Genomic DNA, 19,352 nt, shown 5'->3' with positions numbered 1-19,352 from the left:
TCCTTTACCTCACGGTCATCGTAAATGTTTTCTTTATATTTACTTTTAAGTTCAGAGACGACATGTACTCGCAATATCTGTCCACCGTCCCTGAAGTTGGACAGGGGTTCTTGCTAAGATGACAGCGTCGTCGGCATACAATAGTGCCGGAATTGGACGACGCTGAATGGCGGGCAGGTCTTTGCTATCTCTCACCATTTCTTGTTCAAGGCTGTTGGTATACAAAGTGAATAAGAAGGGGGCCAGGACGCACCCTTGCCTGACCCCCCTCTGTACCTTGGATGATTTGGTAAGATCTCCATCCAGCCCAAATCTAACCCTTGCTGTAGCATCAGAGTAGAGTTCTCTTAAGAAGTTGATCAGTGGAGGTTCGACTCCCATGTCCATGATTTTAGCCCAAAGTTTTGAGTGGCTTACACAACCAAATGCTGCGCTAAGGTCTACATAGACCATGTACAGGGGCCCACCTTTTGCTGACACGTATTTTCCCATTAAAAGGGTAAGGTTCAGTACTTGGTCAACTGTCCCGAGCCCTTCTCTGAAGCCGTATTGCAGGTCTGAGACGATGGTGTTTTTCTTCTGCCCATAAACAACCAAAAAACTCCTTATCCTGATTTTGACAACAAGACATATAATGCTATCCTACCTTGGGCAGAGATTGCACAAGTCGGGAATTCAGTCTAAGCGTGGGTTACCAAATTTACAACTTAATCAATTGCAGATCAGTTTTGACATGAACAAATATTGCAAACACAAAATTAAAAATTTCATTCATTTATTTAATTTTTTTTGTTAAAAACACAAATACATTATTTCATATGTATTATGCAAACAATTCTATGCACATTAGTATAAAATGTTTTTCAACTCTATTTAAAAACCAATTCCTAAATACTCAATATACATCATATTTCTCAAACATACAGAACAAACTGTCTCATTCCATCAATGTACAACTTGTTTATTACACATAAAGACAGTTTGTTCTTTATGCGTAATAAACAAGTTGTTTATTTTTGGATCCTGAATTAAATACTGAGATCTTGACCTACAGAGTCCGCAAAAAATACTGTTGGTTTGTTTCAGTATATGTCAGAAACGATACTGAGGGAGGGATGGGTAACAGAGTGTGGAGCAACTCGGCCAAACTCTTAAGTGATAACACTCAATGGCTGTAGATCTTTTATGTCTCTACACATGTTTTTGTGGGGCTGTGATAAGCCAGGTGACACAGTAATGGTTTTAGTCAATAGTGAGGCGTGACTGAGCAGAAGGTGTAAAACCTTTAGAGAAACCCAAGATTCTGCTAATGAATAGCAGCCGCCTGTGAGTTAGGACACAAACCTTTGAACTCAGCGTAGTTAATTTTTATGTTTTTGTTTGGTGAATGATAAGTTGATTCCTCCTCGATCTATGGTAGGTAAACCCGCTTGACTGAAGAGAGCATGGTGTCTGATTGAAAGGCATATGCCCATAAAGTCTCAACTCTGTTGGCGCAGTAGTGATTTCATGTCTGAAGGGTATGGATGTGACCTCCCTCCCCTCACCCATTCCCCAGGAGTCTTGCTGCTTAAGGTTATTGCCACATGGCCTGCTGGAAAGACATCTACAATCCCTCTCTGGTCCAAAGTGTTTAGTATTCTATTTTGTTTCTTACTAGGTGTTTGCTGAAAGCAAGGAGGAGATTGCTGTTGTCTTGTTTGGCACTGATGAGACAAACAATAACCTTGCTAGTCGAGATCAATATCAGAACATCACCGTGCACCGGCACCTCATGCTGCCAGATTTCGATCTTCTGGAAGAAATTCAAAATGAAATTCAACCTGGATCTGAACAAGCGGACTGTATCTTTTATTTGCTGTGGGAGAGAGCCTGTTTGCTGTGGTCATTACATATATGTGTTTATGTATGCATTATTTGTATAGAGCAAACCTAGCCTGAAGCTAGGAGTGTACAGGTTGAAAGGCGAAGATGTAGTCAGCATGTGATTGGAGGGGTAGCAGATTTCTAAGCAAAAGGTGGACTTGTACTACATCCATCATGATGTAGATCTCTTTAAAGAGGTATCTTTTCAGCTATTTCCTACATTGGAGCAGCGTTGGACTAATCCTTGTGGATATGGGATGTTATTCCAAATCCTGGATGCACAGATGGTGAGAGCCTGTTGCCTTGGTTCTTTTTTTTTTTGTACCCTTCTTTGACTCCAGTCTGATGGTTTCCTGGCTGTGGATGTGCTGAGAGCCCCTGGAGATGGAAGAGCCGGTCAGCCAGATATGCAAGGGTGCCAGTTGTGATGGCTTTGTAGACGATGCAGCTGGTTTTGAAGATTACGCAGTCCTGCCAGGGTGGAGGTGATGTTACATGTTTGTAGAAAATCTTAATAGTGCCAGCAGAGCAATTCAATGAAAACATCTAAAAAAACTTACATTTTTCCTCAACCCTTGTTCATGTAGTCAGTTCTCTGAACCTGTCATCTAATGAGACATCACAAGTCTCTGCGATACCTTCCTGTTATCATATCTCTACATTTTGGCAACTTTTGCTTACTTGGTTGTGAAGGAAATTTGTAAATAAAAGCCACATTTTCAGGAAAGCAAAAATGCAGACTCTTTGGCTCACTAACTCCAATCAAACTTCCTCTTAAGTTTAGTCAGCAATACTAAAAATGATTCTGGGGCAAGTCTTATATCTACAGTATGGTTTATTGACTATCGCTCTGATTGAGATTCTGAAGTTGAAAGTTTGTTCACATTTGAATAATAAAGACAAAGCAGTAAAATATAGAGCAGTGTATTAAAATCCTTCATAATATATTCACAATTATGTACAATGACATTAAACAAAACTAAAATGTCGTTTGTTGCTAGTTGAAAAATATTTTGAGACAAGCCCAGCATCATTTTGTTATACAAACTCTTTCCTGGATCTTAGTGCAAAAACACACATTATCCAGCTTTATTTTAGATCATGTTAATGCATTGCTGGCTTGGGAGAAAAATGCAGTTCCTTAGGTACTTCATGTTGGAAGACTAGAGGGAAGGACACTGGGAACATGAACATAGTGTAGAGTTTTATTGGTGTAACCATTATCTTGATACCGATAGGTACAGAGTCGTAGAGGAAAGGGGGAGAATAGGAAATTGGTGATAGCATGGGACAATATCTCCTCCAGGGTTCCTCAAGTTTAGTCATGCTGAGGGTACGGTTGTCCCGATGAGAAGCTTACGTAGCGATTGAGTCTGTCGGGCCTGCAACATACGTGCGAGAGAACGGTGAGACAATGTCTATGAACGGTCTATTGTATTGACAGGAGTAGGATTGCGGACCATGTTATTTTTTTTCATTTTCTTTTCAGCTTCTGGTACTGTGTCTGCTTATGAGAATTGCAGTGAATACACAAAAATACCCCTTAGTTAGGAATTATGTTTGGCATTTGGTTGTTGTCTGAGGTAGCATATGAAGCTGTCTCTATATGGTGCTCTAAAACGAAGTACACTGTGTAGAGATTCCAGGGAGTCCCCAATTGGTTTACAGAGGCAAATGTAGATAATACTAACGCTCTATTTGTGGTAGTGTGGGCGAGCAGTTTGGCGTATTAGAGGTTAGTGCTAAGCATTTGTTGTCTTCAGAGAGGTAATAAATGAGAGACGCACTCAAAGAAAATATCCGTGACCAATTTAGAAAAATACCACTTCTTTTTATATATATTTTTAAAACCAGAACTCTATTCAAAGGTACGTACTGCTTTTTTCTTGCTATTTGTCAGACCCATCCTAGACCAGGATCCCCGATTACCTTCTTAATGAAGGAGTAATTTAATATGCTCCCCGTGTCTCAGGATCCTTCTTCTCTGGACCCGGGGGACTCATTAGTGTCATGGGACTTATAGAACATTTATTCTCATATATCCGTCTTGCAGTTCCAGAGACACTACTTGTGATCCACGATGTGGTCAGAACACTTCCGATTTGCCGTTGTACTCTTCGACCTCTCATCTGCCTCTTGAGTGTTCATGAAAGTAATGGAGATGGTCGCAGCTCACCTTGAAAGGTTGGGAATACACTTATTTCTGTAACTTGATGCTTTTCTAATCTAGGTGTGCTCGCAGACTTCATTTGGACAACGGCTGCCCTCTTGACATCCCAGGGATTTTCCATAAACGAGCCAAAGTCCACCTGGGGCCCATGCTGTAGATTGCTTTTATAGTAACTATCCTAGGTACAGCGGTTTTTGAAGGACTTCCCATTGTTGCAGAGTGTCCGGGACATTCAGGTTATGACCCTGATGTTTGGAGCTCAATCCTTGGTCTCAGTGAGGATGGTTCTGAGGCTACTGGCCTTGTGCATCCTCCCTGAGCCATGAGCCACACGGCCTCTGGGGCCCTAAACTGTGCATTTTCAATGGCTCAGCACCGGGGCATTCTTTGGAGCACCTTTCTTTCCGAGAGGAGACGCCCTGGAACTTTAGTGGTGGCGAGGACACTAACCTGACAAGCGATAGGCCTCTTTCCCTGCCTCACCCAGAGCCAACAGTAGCAATTGATGCATTGTCTCTGGGTTCGGGGAGGCCATCTGGAAGCAGACGAAGTCAGAGGTTTGTGGTCCCCAGTGGATCTCTGGCTCCACCTCAACCTATTGGAGCCTCAGGCTCTGAAATCCTTACTACCAACCATCAAGGAGAGGCTGGTGCAGGTTCTCACTTCCACAAAATGCAACACGCGGTTCTGTCACAAGAAGGGCAGAGTGGGGTCCCAAATCCTGTGCCATGACCTGCTTCTTCTTAGCTATCTCAATCTAAAGAAAATTTTCTTGGTAACCAATCACCTAGCCGAGTCATGCAATACCAGAGCAGGCGAGTATGAGTAGATGTCAAATGGCATCTTCACCCTGGGGTGGCTCAAAACCACTCCAGTAGAATGTGATTTTCTGCTAGTTCTGGAAATAGAAAATAAATACATTACATGGGATTTCACGACCACTGAAGGTAGGGTTTGTTTTGTATCGGTAAGTTGAATAGATACTAAGGGAAATTTGCTTCTACAATCATTCATGCTGCCACTATATTAGTACTTGCACATCTCAAAAATGCCTACTATACTTTTCAGTACAATGCCATCACTTCTCAGTGCAGTTTATTTCTTTTATAGAGCACTATATACCAATGCTTCTCAGCACACCTGTCCTTATTTTTTGGAGCATGGCACACCACTCTGCACGGATTTGATAATTCTATTTTAAGACCTCAGTAGTTCTCGTCAAGGAGTCTGTTCATTCATTGGGCCGTGCACATATGTTGTGCTGCCCTTCCTTCTCAGCCGCAAAGCCCTCTCAGTAGGGCATCGATACATCTAGTCATCAGTACCAACGCTTTCCAGCAGGCCTGCCATAACTGTAATGGGACTAGACTTTTTCTCAGCAGAACTGCCATACTTAAAATAGAAGTGCATATCCTTTTTTGTCAGGTCAGCCATTCTTCTAAGTAGAGTAAAAAAAGGTAACTTATTAGCAGGACTCCCATACATTTATTTGGTAAGACCAAAGCTTCTGAGCAAGGATGCTGTTTACTTAATTTACAGTGCAGTAGAGGCACTGTTGTTTTTATGGAAAATGCCAGCACTTCTCAGCAGGACCACATTACATTTATTTTATAGAAAAACATCTTGGCAGGACTGTGTGGGCTAAAATGACTGGACTGGTCGAAGTCAAGTTTCATGGATTGGAGCCAATAGGGGAACTGGGTGAATAAGAGTAAAAAAAAAGAAAATGCTCTATTCTTTGTAGAGGTGAAGAATCTATGATGAGACTTTGTCTCCACAGATCTGCTTTGTAGAACGTGAATGGGTTGTTGCGAGTAGAAACCCCTCAGGCTGCTGTGCTCATGGGCTTGGAGATCTACTAATGTGATGCACTCTGCAGGTGCATGTTCAGATAGATGCTAAATTACTGTGTAAATTAAATATGTAGGCCCTTGGTCACAAAACAGATGTAAATTGTGAAATGTGTTAGTTATGCCAGTGCATGGTCATAATTTACATCTGTTGAACTAAATGTCCAGACATGCACACTTAGGCTTGTTTCACTCACTCATATAATAGCTATCAGAGTTGCGTCATGAAATTCATAAAACAATCCTATGCTATGCTAGGGGATTTATAAAGTGCATGGCGACCCGAACGCATCCCAGCACTGACGGACAAAGGACCACTAAACCAAGGATAGAAATGTCACCAGAGGATCAGTTCCTAAAGAGCCATGTCTTAAGGCATTTTCGGAAACTCTGCTCAATGTTCATGGATCGAATAGTCAGACAGAGGGTATTCCACATTTGGCCGCATAAAGGCCAAAAGACCGTCCTCCACATCGAGCCGTTCTAACGGTGGAAACGGTGACTAAAAATGAGTTGGAGGATCCAAGAATCCTTTTTGAGGAGTAAAGGGTGACCAGTTACCAAGAGATTGGAGGGCCATGCCCATAAAATGCTCTGTGCACAAGGATTTAAATTCAGTCTTTTGGGCAATGGGTAGCCAGTGGAGATCAATAAGACCGTGTCTGGCCGAATAATTTTTAAAAAAAATATCTTTATTGCGTTTTTCTAATTTTTCCAGAGTCATCGTGAACTACATGTATACATATGTAAATGGACATTACAATGCATATTACATATTCAGGATTTGTGGTGTTATTACATTTACAGTTCTTATTGAATCTGATGTTCGTACTACATAAAAGTATAAAAAATTATGTATAATGTCCACTGTACTTTGTCGCATATCAGTGTCCGAATAATTGCACTTCTGTGTCTTTCAGTTGTTCATAATGTATATTTCCACAGCTGCGATATTCGTTCTTTATCCTTGTGCCCTGTAAGGGAAACCCGTAGAGGTCTACATCTAAATGTCATTAGGGCCAATGGAAAATTCAAAACAAGATATAATTTATAAACCTGTTTGGTTGAATCATTCCTATGAATACCCAAGAGCAGTTGTGCACCTGCATTTTGCACGACTTGGAGTTTACGAATCACTGCTTTGGGAGCACCTAGGTAGATCGAATTGCCGTAATCCAGGCAAGAAGGAATGAGAGCCTGGACAATCAGGCTCCTCGAGGGCTGAGGGATAAGAGGCAAAATCTTGTGTAAAACGCGCATGATTCCAAAACAGGAGGCTGACAGTTAGGTAGCCTGGCATTCCATGGTCAGGGTTTTTTCCAGGCATACCCCCAGGTTTTTTATGGCTGGTTTAGGAGCGGGTGAAAGGCCAAGGTAGGCCGGCCAGTCGAGGGCCATTTGAGGCTGGGAATTACTCCCAAGAATCATAAGCTCTGCCTTGGCTTCATTCAACTTAATACAAGATGTGTTCATCCTGCTCTAGTCAAGGTCCTAAGGCGGTCAGTGAATGGTCCACGTGTGGGGCAAGAGAAAAGACTAGCTGGGTATCCTCCGCTTGGGAGACGATGGAGATCCCAAATGGAGTTATGAATTCCGCCAAGGGTTGTAAGTACACTTTGAACAACGAAGGGCTAGGAGAAGACACTTCACTTTCACTCCAAAAGTGAAAATTGAAGACGAACATGTCTTATTGAAAACCTGGAAGGATCTATCCTTCAGAAAGGAGCCTATCAAATCCAGAACTTTCTCCTATACCGGCCTTACGAATTCTCTCTAAAAGAGTGGGGTGGTCCATGGTGTCGAAGGCCACACTGAGGTCCGAAAGAATAATCGCTACTGAAGCCCCTTGATTAAGTCTCTTTTTCGCATCCTCCACCACAGCTTGCAAAACGGTACCGGTGCTGTGCGTAGGCTGAAAGCCAGTTTGAATGTGGTAAAGGAAAGAATTGACTTCGAGGAATTCAGAGAGATTCTTGTTTACGTATTTTTCAACCACCTTACTTATGCCAGGAAGCAAGGAGATGGGGTGAGAATTCCCAGGACATCTAAGGTCAAGGTTAGGCTTTTTTAAAATGGCTTTCACTAAATGGCTTTCACCAAGGTATGTTTCCATGGTTGGGGCACCAGAGCCTTTTCCAGGGAGAGATTGACAATTTCGAACAAGCTATACTCCTCAGAGGTGCAGGGCCAAGAGGGGATCCAGAAATAATTTGGCTAAAGAGTTCAAAGAATCCAAGGAGAGGCCGGAATTCCAACAGGTTAAAGGGGTTGGATTACTTGATGAGACTTGGGAACGTGGACCTAGGCATCCCTCCCCCCTTTGAAAGGAGAGGTAGGTATCCAATATTTTAGTATTAAAATAGGAGGCCAGAGCATTATATTTATTATTGGAGGTTTCGAAGGGTGGCCTTCTACTAATAAGATGGTCTTAATTAAAGAGAAGTCTCCTCATCCCGGAGTGTTTATTTACCAATGCAGAGCAGGTTTTTCACCTTCATTTGTGGGCGGCGCTTATTTCGATATAAACAAACTTTGACGTGATCAGATGTGTTAAATTAAAATGTCACCCATCCAAACCTTCCTACCATGAGTGAAAGCTAAGGGGGTTGGGGTGGGTCAGCAACAATATTGACGGGCCCGGGCCTCTCTGGGTCTCCCTCCAGGTGGCCATGAGCGATTGGGTTTGAATCGTGGATTGGACCTGTGATGGGAGCAGGCTGCATCCCAAAGATGCAGGAGTAGAACCAGCCGGGGTTGTCATGGTCGTTGACTGTGGCTTGGCTTCTGCCACCACTACCTCTCTCAGGGCTTCGTTGAACATCTGACACCTTTGACCACCCTGCTGAGCGATACTGAGCTGAGGAGTTGGGTACTGGACTGGGGGCTGCAGCATTGGTCCGGATGAAAGGCAGTGTGATGTGGTGCGATATTTTGAAAATTCAGGTGTTTAGTGTTGAGAAATCCTCGCTCTCTCAGCCTGAGGGACTTGTGCTGAAGATAACCTTCCTGGTTACAGGTATTCAGAGTTGCAAAATTCGATAGCCAGGTGCAAAACAAGACACATTCAGTTATTTTTCACTTCCCTTATCTTAGATAAAGCTGCCTGTATTGAGTTTAAAAACCTAGTCAGAGAGATCTCTAAACAAAGGCGGCTTCATTGCAGGATGCCTTCTCTGCTCCCCCCTCTCCCTTTCTAAAATCTCTATTAAGCTTATCTGCCTAAAATCCTACTTAATGATTCCTTGCCATGAAAATGTTTGATGGTTCTGCGTTCTTAAAATAATAAATAGCTGTTTCTTTGCACAGTGAAAGTAAAATGTTACAGATTTCATCAGAAAGGCCTTAACTCACCCAGTCTTGGATGCCCTGATCGTCTGCATGGACTTGCTGCAAAATGAAACTCTGTAAGTATTGCAGTTGGTGTGCACCTTTGAGTTCTGATGTACTTCCATGCTTTTCATTCTCTTGTTACGTTTCTAAGGTGTTATCTCAAAAGTGCAATATGTAAATTTTACAGTTTTGAATGCCAGCATACAGTGACTCCACAGCATGAAATGAACGTGGTGGAAAGCAAATGCTCTTTAAAGCAGGGATGAAAAGAGCATCAGCTGGGGGTCGAAAGTGGAAGAGTCCCATCTTTTTGATGTCAGTAGAGCAAAGGTTAGAACCCACTACAAGTGGAAAATGAACGAGGAGTTGAGTATGTATATTAACTCACCACACAGTAAATCGTTGAAAACGTCTTTATGAATTAATGACATAGAGGGCCATTGCTGAATGCTTTCCTGCACTCCACCATTTGCTTGCACCGTTAAATTGCTGCTTCCTTCCACCAACATTCTCTGGCCACATTCTACATCCCATCATTACTGAATGTCATGAACAAAAATACTACATTACTCCTTACAAATTAACACAACAGGTGCACTGTAAACAATACACCATTTGACGATAATCCAAAAAGAGCAACCACCCCCCAAACAACCAAGCAACAAACCAATTTACCAAAAAATAAACTAACACAAACTGAGCAAAATATAGACCTTTTTCTGAACAATATCAGAACATGGCCCAAATAGAATAAATAACATAACTAATAATAATAATAATAAACAAGTTTATAAAGCGCCTGGTTACACTGGACTAATGTGTCCCCGCCCTGCGGTACAAAGAGGCGCATATTCTGGACATGGCAGAGAAAGCATAAACCGGTTAAACAGTTAGGCTACCAGAGGGAAAAAGCCAAGTTTTCAATTTCTTTCGGAAAATAGTCTCCAAAACCTCCAAGCGGAGCCCCAGACGGAGTTTATTCCAATGCTGTGCTGCCAAAAAACGAAAGGATTTACCACCCATCCTAGGTCTCCTGATAGCTGGAATGCTAACCTGCCCCTTCCAGTTGACGTGTCGGGGAATAAGAGGTTAGTAGATCATGCAGGTAGGTCGGCCCCTTTCTTTGTAGGATACGTTGGCTAACACAAAGAACCTTAAACAGAATTCGCTCCCTTACCAGAAGCCAGTGAATGGAAACTAAGGCCCTGTTAAACGGGGCTCTCTTGGGTAACCTCAGAACGAGCCGCACTGATGCATTCTGTGTGCGTTGGAGTCTCTGTATACATTTAGTGTTCGCTCCCAGATAGAGTGCGTTTCTGTAATCCAGGCGTGCTAGATAACAAAACAGTATGACATGAAAATAAATAAATCACCTCCTCATCTGAATCTCAAAGGTACCCGTTTTACCGTTGTGCTTCTGCAAGGATGATTTTCACCCTCCTGACACTCACTGTTTTCCTCCTTGTTCTTCACATCACCAGACACATCAGCTCTTACCCTTAATTCCCACGGCATTACCACACACTTTGTCAATCACTATGGATTTACATAACTTTAGTTCACCTTTCTTCACAAACACAGGTTTTTAAAAATCCGCACAACATCCCCAGAATTGAACTTGCATGGCTTAACACTTTTCCTCATGTCAAAATACGTTTTTCTTTCTCCTGAGCTTGGATAACGTTTCTTTTGACCTTACCATCTACCTCCTCAAAAATCACACCCAGCTTTACACACCTTTCCATCCAACCCGGACACACCTTTGTTGCAGGTTTGCGGCCTTTGTCAATGAATGCAGGCTAGTATGGTAGAACCATAACATAGCCTGTACAGCATTGCTCACAACGTATTTGTTGGACAACGTCCACTGCACACACTGAACAACCATCCAATTCATACGTTCAACAAGTTCTTTGTTTTGTGGGTGATACAAAGAACTCTTCAAATATTTGACATAATCAGCCTTAAGACATTTCTGCACCTCATCACTCACAAACTTCAACACTCTATCCGAAACCAGAGATTAGGGTTAGGCTTCACATAGAAACTCATCCTTTAGAACAGTGGTTCCCAAACTTTTGACTCCTGAGGACCCCCATTGAGTCACCACTGGAAGCAATTTGTATGAGTTAAATTTCAAACATTAAAACAGTAATTCGAAAAAAAATACACACGTGTACACACAAAACAAATACTCAAAGTACCAGGTATTTTGGGGCCAGATGTACGACCATTTCATTTAGCGCCTCGCAATTCGCGACACATTGCGAGTGGCAAATTGCGAGTCGCTAAATGAAATGTACAACAGTGTGTTTAAGACTGTTTGGGATTCCCAATGGGGTCGCAAATTGCAAGGTTCATTAATATTAATGAGCCTCTCGCAATTTGCGAGCCCATTGGGAATGCCAGCCCTCCCAGCGATGGTGGCCTGCTGGGCTCTGCAGGCCACCAAGTCTCAGACTGCTTTTAAATAAAGCAGTTAAAAAAAAAAAAATGCAGCCTGTTTACCATGCATTTAAAAAAAAAAAAGAAAATGAAACGTTTTCGTTTCATTTTCTAAGGGCAGGCAGAGGTCCCTGGGACCACTGCCTTACCTTAAAAAATAATGTTGCATGCATTTGCAAAGGGGAAGGGGTCCCCAGGGGACCCCTTCCCATTTGCGAATGCATTACCATCTACTTGAAGTAGGTGGTAATTGTGACTGTTTTGCGACCGCAAAACATTTGTACATGGTTTTAAGACTCGCTATTTGAAAGGGAATGCCCCTTCCAAATAGCAAGTTGCAAAACCTATTTAGAGAGTCACAAACAAATTGCGACTCGCGAAATAGGCAATGTACATGGCCCACTAGGTTTTTGGATGCGCAAACGGGTTTGCGAACCTGTTCGCACATATAAAAACAGATCATACATCTGGCCCTTAGTATTTTATATTGAAGTAATAGCCCCTCTGTTACATGTATTTCATTTGTTTTATAGCATCTCTCATACCATTGTAGGATGTCAGAGCACTTTACATCACACACATATAGAGACATTGAATCGTACATGTAAATCAGTGTGTATATAAAATGTTTAACGAATGCTCGGTCTGGAAAAGCACAAACTCAGGATTCAGAACATAACACAGTGGCTAGCACTGACTTTAACATTAAAAATGCATTTCCACCCAAATATATCATTTTAGCAGCATCAGGATAATGAATAACTGGGACAAAATATAAGTTACTAACTGGTACCATGCAGATTGCAAGCAGTTCTTTGATGACAGTTTAAAGGTCCCTCTGCTAGATTACGATTGTCACTTATGAAGTGCACAGTAACAAAAGAATCTCTGTGACAAAAGCAGTAACCACGAACCTAGGCACATAAAATGCTGCTTTTTAAAATGCATGTTACACGTTCTTTGCAGTAGGCACATTAACCCTCTGTGCTACATTAGTTAAGTCAAAGCTGCCACTAAACAAAACTCTCCTCAAGCTCCAGCAGGTACATTAATCACTGGCTTTATCTTGACACTTTCATTGTTGCTGGAAAACTGCTAATGATACAGGAAACTTTGCAGTGCTTTTAAAACTGCTGCCTCCGGACCCCCTGGGAATGTGTCACGGACCCCTGGGGGTCCGCGGACCACAGTTTGGGAAACACTGCTTTAGAAATTCCACTACACTTGTGCCACTGGGTTTCAATGCAAATCTGATTTCTGACTTGGCAAATAATTAAATGGCCCAACTAAATCAATGCCAATTTTATCCCATTGTCTACATGGGCACTCAAGAAGAACTAGAGCCTTCAGACTCTCTTCTGCATCTGCACAAACAAAACACTGACTGATGACCAAATCAACCTCTTTGTCCATCGATGGCCACCAGAAAGTTTGACTTAGTTGGTGGTTTGTAAATGTGCACACCAAATGCCCTTCATGGGCAGGAATAATCAATCTACATCTACATCTTAATCCAACTAGGGGAACCAGCTTGTCTCCCCGAATCAACATTACCTTCCAAAATGGCTGTCCTTCACAACAAAATTTAAACCCTTTTTCATCACCACATCATCATTTACTTCCTTTCTTCACTCTTCCTCCGTCACTGCATACATCTCTTCGAGATCACTAGATGCAATCAAACAACTTTCATTATAATCATCTTCCCCTCCCGGCAACTCACCATCCTGTACTTAACCTTTACCAGCTGGAAATCTAGACATTAAACATTAAAGTGTTGCTGCATCAACTTGGTGGAGAACCTTGCAATTCTTGGTGTGTGGTCTTTCATTTTGTCTCTACTCAAAATAGCTAACAACGGTTTATGATCAGTCCTGATAGAAAACTGGACCCCAAACATAGGATGACATTTTTGGGTGGGCCACCGACACGCAAACGCAAGTAGCACCTTTTGAATCATGGAATAATGGCATTCATTATCTCCAAGTAGTCTAGAGGCATATCCCACCATAAATTCACATTCACCACAGTTCTGAGTGACAACTGTCTCCAGTCCAATATTGCTGGCATCAACTGTGATACAAAGCGTTAAACTTGGAACACAAGATCTTAATGCTTTTGACGCCACCAGTTGTTTCTTGATCCACTTAAAACACTTTCCATATTCATCACCCCATCGAAAGATAGAATCCTTTTTAGGTTTTGCCTAGCAATGCGTACGAAGTACGCATGGGCTAGCAAAACCTCTTGAGTTCTATGTCGGGTGATGACCCGCCTCTGTCTATCATTGGCTAGCTCCATAAATGGAGGCTAGCCATTGGGAGACAGAGGCTGTCAATCGCTCTTTCTCTTGAAAATGCGATTCGGGGGCGTTTCTGGTGCTTTTTTTAAGCCCCGCCCCTTTGTCCCGGGCCGCGCTGCGATTGGCTGCCGGCCCGGGACACCCCCGTGACGTCATTCCCGGGCCGCGCTGTGATTGGCTGCCGGCCCGGGACACCCCCGTGACGTCAGCCAATCACAGCGCGGCCCGGGACCTGACTTGTTTTTTTTAGCCGTCTCTCTCCCGCCCGCCCTCTGTCCGTGTTCGATGCCTTCGGGTAAAGTCCGCCTCCTGGGAGCAGTCCGGTGAGTTTTAAAGTTCTCCGTGTCCCTCCTCCCGCCGTCCCCCCTCCCGCTCTCCCCCCTCCCGCTCTCCGTGTGGTCTTGTCTTCCTCCCGTAGCCTGGTAATGAAAGCCTAAGCAGTCCGGTGAGTTTTAAAGTTCTCCGTGTCCCTCCTCCCGCCGTGGTCGCACTTTGATTCCAGCAATGTAAATAGGGGGCTTGGCTGAGGACTATCCAAGGGGGCCTTATGGGCAGTAATTTAGATTGGTGCAGTTTGGATTAGACGAGTGCCTGGTCTGCGGCTGAATTGAAAGTATCTCAAATGAGAGGGTATGGATGACAGGGGTATGGCTGAGAATGTAGCAGCGATTCAAAGGAGATGTTTGTAATTTAATTAAGTGCTGGTTACAGGAGAAGGATAAATGCGATTGTGGTTCAGCTGAGAGTGCTTTACATGAGTGTGACTTGGCCGAGAGTGGCTTCGATGAGTGCGGTTTGGGTTAGATGAGCAGTGGTTCGGAGGAACGGGATTGAGGTGTGACTGAGAGTTGTTTACATGAGTGCTGTTTAGTTACACGCAACCTCCGATCTTCACCCCCGCCACGGCGCCTCGGATGTGGTGCTGACATCACATTCTTCCAAGCGCATTCCTGGCCCGTGCCTCCGGGGCACTGTTTTGGAGTTGAGCTCTGGCCCAGTTAGATTTCTGTAGTTGGCAGGGCTCGCCGGAGAATAGGAACAGAGAAGTCTTTAAATCAACACCACATTTCGGAATACTACTCCCTCTGTCCTCCTCCTCCGGCGCTGGCTTCAGCTCCGCCCCGGGCCGCAGGGATGGGGGCTCTGGGACCCCCGCACTCCCCCGTCTGAGAGCAGCTCTCCGAGTCTCTCTGTCTCTCTCATACACACGCCGTGCTCTGTCTTCTCTGTCTGCCTCGGTGTTTCTCCGTGGCTCACTCGTCCCCTCGCACTCTCTTAGTCTTAACCCTTCCCTCACCCTGTCTCTCTGTGGCCGCCCCTCTCCGCTCCTCTCCTTCGCCAAGGCCCTCCCGCTCCTCTTTTTTTAATGCTTTTCTTATCTGTCTCTTTCTCCCCTCGGTGCCCCTCTCTCTCTTTCCCCGCCCTCCGCCACTCCCTCTCTGCCCGCCCCTCTCACCCTTGCGCTGTCGTTTTGCTTCTCTTCTTGTTGCTCGCTCTCCCTTCTTGCTCGCTGCCGCCTGTCTGCCCCTTCCTCACTGTCAGTCCTGGCGCTCTGCACACTCTCCCCTCCTTTGCCCCAACCGACCTCCTTCTCACTGTCCCTCACTCTCTTCCTAGTTCTCGGTTCCTGCCCCTCACACTGTGCCCTGCTGCCCGAGCACCGCAGGGGGCACAGACAGGCACGGCATGGGGGCATGACCGGATGCTGCACGGGGCACGAACTGTCAGCATGGGGGCACGGACTGGCACAACACGGGGGCACGGACTGGCACCGCAGGGGGCACGGACCGATACAGCATGGGGGCACGGACCGGTACAGCATGGGGGGACGCAGGGGGCACGGACAGGCACAGCAAGGGGCATGACCGGATACTGCACAGGGCACAGACCGGTACAGCATGGGAGCACAGACAGGCACAGCATGGGGGCATGGCCGGATACTGCGCGGGGCACGGACTGACACAGCATTCGGCCACGCACTGGCACAACACGGGACACGCACAGCATGGGGGCACAGACTGGCACAGCATGGGGCATGGCCAGGTATGGCACGGAGGCACGGACTGGCAGAGCATGGGGCATAGAAAGACAGTGCACAGGGGCGTAGGCAGGCGCTGGATGGATTCATTATCAGGCAGTGCACAGTGGCATGTAAAGGCAGGGTACAGGGGGATAGACAGGCACTGCATTGATACATGTCAGGCACTGCATTGGCATGGAAAGTCAGTGCACAGGGCCGTGAGGAGGCACTGCAATGATACATTGTCAGGCAGAGCACAATAGCATGCGAAGGTAGTGCACAGGGGTGTGGGCAGGCAATGCATTGATACATTGTAAAGCTGTACACAATGGCATGTAAGGTCAGGGGCTAGACAGGCCCTGCATGTGCACAGCAACGTGGGCAGGCACTGCATTGAATCATCGTCAGTGCACAGGGCGTGAGCAGGCGCTGCATAGATACATTGCACACTAGAGTATTAAAGGGCTGCTGAGACCCAGAGATGCTGTTGTGACCAGGTTATGAAGGCACCTAGAAGGCCAGAGTCAAACAAGCAGACCGTGGGCACCCAAAAAATGCCATTGCAATAGAAAACTCGATCATAAATTGCTCTTACAATAGTGGAAAATCTGCCAGAATGGCGCATTTACCACCGCAGGAAAGGAGCATTGCGAGGGCCGTCCGTGCAACATGCAGTGAGAAAATACAAGCTCAGGAGTGTGTGAGTTTTTGCAAACATTTTCCAAACTGTTTGACCATCCTAGAAGTGGGCGGATGGATGAGTGGGCGGATGGATGAGTGGGCGGATGGATGAGTGGGCGGATGGATGAGTGGGCGGATGGATGAGTAGGTGGAAGGATGAGCGGATGGATGAGTGGGTGGATGGATGGATGAGTAGGTGGAAGGATGAGTGGATGGATGAGTAGGTGGAAGGATGAGCAGATGGATGAGTGAGAGGATGGATGAGCAGATGGATGAGTGAGAGGATGGATGAGCGGGTGGAAGGATGAGCAGATTGATGAGTGGGCGGATGGATGTGTGAGCGGATGGATGAATAGGTGGAAGGATGAGTGGATGGATGAGTAGGTGGGCAGCTGGAGGGAGGGACGAGGGAGCGGATGTATGATGAGGTCGGCGGGCGCCTGCTTTGATAGATGAGTGGGTACCGGAATGGTCAAGTGGGCAGCTGGGTGGGTGAATGAAGAGATTGGCAAGCGCATGCGTAGATAGATGAGCGGGTGGATCAGTGGCTGGGTGTTCAGATGGGTTAGATGAGTGGTTGAATTTGCTATTGTAAATGACAATGCCAGTTATGTTAAAAAAAACATAAATAAAAATAATGTCAAGAGCAATGCCAATAGCTCTAACTTTAACAAAGGCAAAACCATTGCATTGTAAATGCTTGTTTAGTAATGGTTTGACATGAGCAGCATAATCCGGAATGAACTTACTGTAGAATTCGCATAACCCCAAAAAAGACTTGAAACCCAACTTATCTATAGGAGGAACAGCATTGAAAATAGCAACAGCTAGACTAGGTCTTGTTTCTATGACTTCTCTGAACACAACATGACTCCGATATTGCACCCAAGTCTTTCCAAAGTCACACTTTTTTCATTTTTTTTTCCCCACCCTTTTCTCATCCATAATAGATAGAACCGACTCTAAAATCTGATTGTGTTCTTCTTTATAAGAGTCAAGACATCAACACGTCATCCTGGAAAACAGCAACACTCACCAGATCTTTGAAAAAAATTAGTATTATCTGCTGGAATACAGATGCAGCAGATGCCAGGCAAAAAGGCATCCTACAAAATTGAAACGTTCTCACAGGGGAAATAAAAGCTGTAATATGCCTTAACTCGGACTCCAACACAACCTGTTGGAAGGCTAAAGAGAAGTCCAATTTCGGAATCCATTTCCGATCAAAGTCAACATCTCTGAAAATTATGGGAGAGGATGTGAAACAACCCAGATAGCCACGGTAATCCTCCCTTATCCAATGCGCTTCTGTACAATCACCATTGAAGATGACAACAAGGAAGACTCAGTCGGCTCAATGATGCCCTTGCCACACAACTTAGCCAACTCATTTTCAAAGTCTTTTCTAACACAAAATGTAACATTATGCAACTTATGCATAACCAGGACTGCCCCTTCCTTAACTCTCATTTTGTGTTGAAAGGCTTTCATCTTCCCGAAAGTGTTAAAAAAAACCCCCATGAAATGATACCTCGCTCCTGGCCTGAACACATATGGAACAAACCCTGATGGAACCATCCCATAAGGCTAAGATCTTTCACTGCCACATACATTTTATCAAAAATGTTCCTTCCTCTGGAGATCAAGATGTATTAAAAAAAAAAACCAGACAACTCAATTCACCTCCCTTCATTAGAGACAGGAGCACAATAAGATGGTTGTAACTCTCTCCCTGCCCATGTCTCATTAAATAACTCGTGTGTGATCATGGTGAATCTTGCACCCGAATCGACCTATAACTGCACAACTTTGTCCCCCACCTGAATATCAATGTTTGGGTCTACACATTCCCTGGTATCTCCAGTCGTGACATTGCCTTCTTTAACCACAAGAACCATGTCTTGCAAATCTTCTTGGACCTTCAACAATCCTGAATCACCACCATCAGATGCATCAGTAATCACATTGATCATCTTGATCGTTAATCTCCTTTACCTGCAGGTGACCAATATTGCTTGGCATCCATTTTTATTTTTTAGTTCAAATAAAGCCCTGCGTGGACCCTTTTTGGCCTTAATTCTGTTGTCATCAACATTATGTATACCTCTTCATGTGTGTTCCAACTCTTTTACAGATATCGGAGCAACTTCAATGCTCTCCGCTGTCCTTTATAGTCTCTTCCAACGTAGGATTCTCCATCGACAGCCGGTTTGAATGGTTCTGTTTGTTGAAACATAGACAAACCAATTGGTCACGCACCGATTAGTCGATAAAATTATTAAACTGACAATCCAATATGAGATGTCTCAGTGTAGAAATGTACAAGTCAACTTTCTCACCATTTTTTTGTTATCTCTTAAAGAATTTGTTACGCAGCAGTATAAACCTAGGCTACACATCAAACCTTAAACTTATCGTCTTGACAACTTCCTCTTACTCATCTAGCTGCTTACCATCCTCAAATACTATTTTAGGTAAGTGCTTATACATAAATCTCCCTTCAAACCCTAAGAAGTGTAATAGAAGACACAGGTCTAAAACTCATTGCCCCAATGCCCCCAAGTACATATCGAATGCATCAAACTACTTTCTCCAACTTATGGGTGGTTCTCGTGGTGTCTCAAGGAATGGTGGAGGTGAAGTCACTGACTGCATCATGCTATACTTCTCGTGGAAAACTGTGTCACA

The 19,352-nt window shown here is 44.4% G+C and overlaps 1 protein-coding gene across 1 annotated transcript in view; it reads left to right on the top strand.

Moving 5' to 3' along the window:
- XRCC5 (X-ray repair cross complementing 5) overlaps window positions 1–19,352 on the top strand; it is a 511,073-nt gene that overhangs the window by 11,178 nt on the left and 480,543 nt on the right. The window contains exons 3-4 of the mRNA XM_078679276.1: window positions 1,661–1,844; window positions 9,242–9,290. Coding sequence (XP_078535402.1) covers window positions 1,661–1,844; window positions 9,242–9,290 — 233 coding nt within the window. The remainder of the gene's footprint in view (window positions 1–1,660; window positions 1,845–9,241; window positions 9,291–19,352) is intronic.

Source organism: Lissotriton helveticus, chromosome 3_1, assembly GCF_964261635.1.
Source record: "Lissotriton helveticus chromosome 3_1, aLisHel1.1, whole genome shotgun sequence".
NCBI lineage: Eukaryota > Metazoa > Chordata > Amphibia > Caudata > Salamandridae > Lissotriton > Lissotriton helveticus.
The sequence above is the reverse complement of the archived record's forward strand: the minus strand, read 5'-3'. Positions and strand labels throughout refer to the sequence as shown.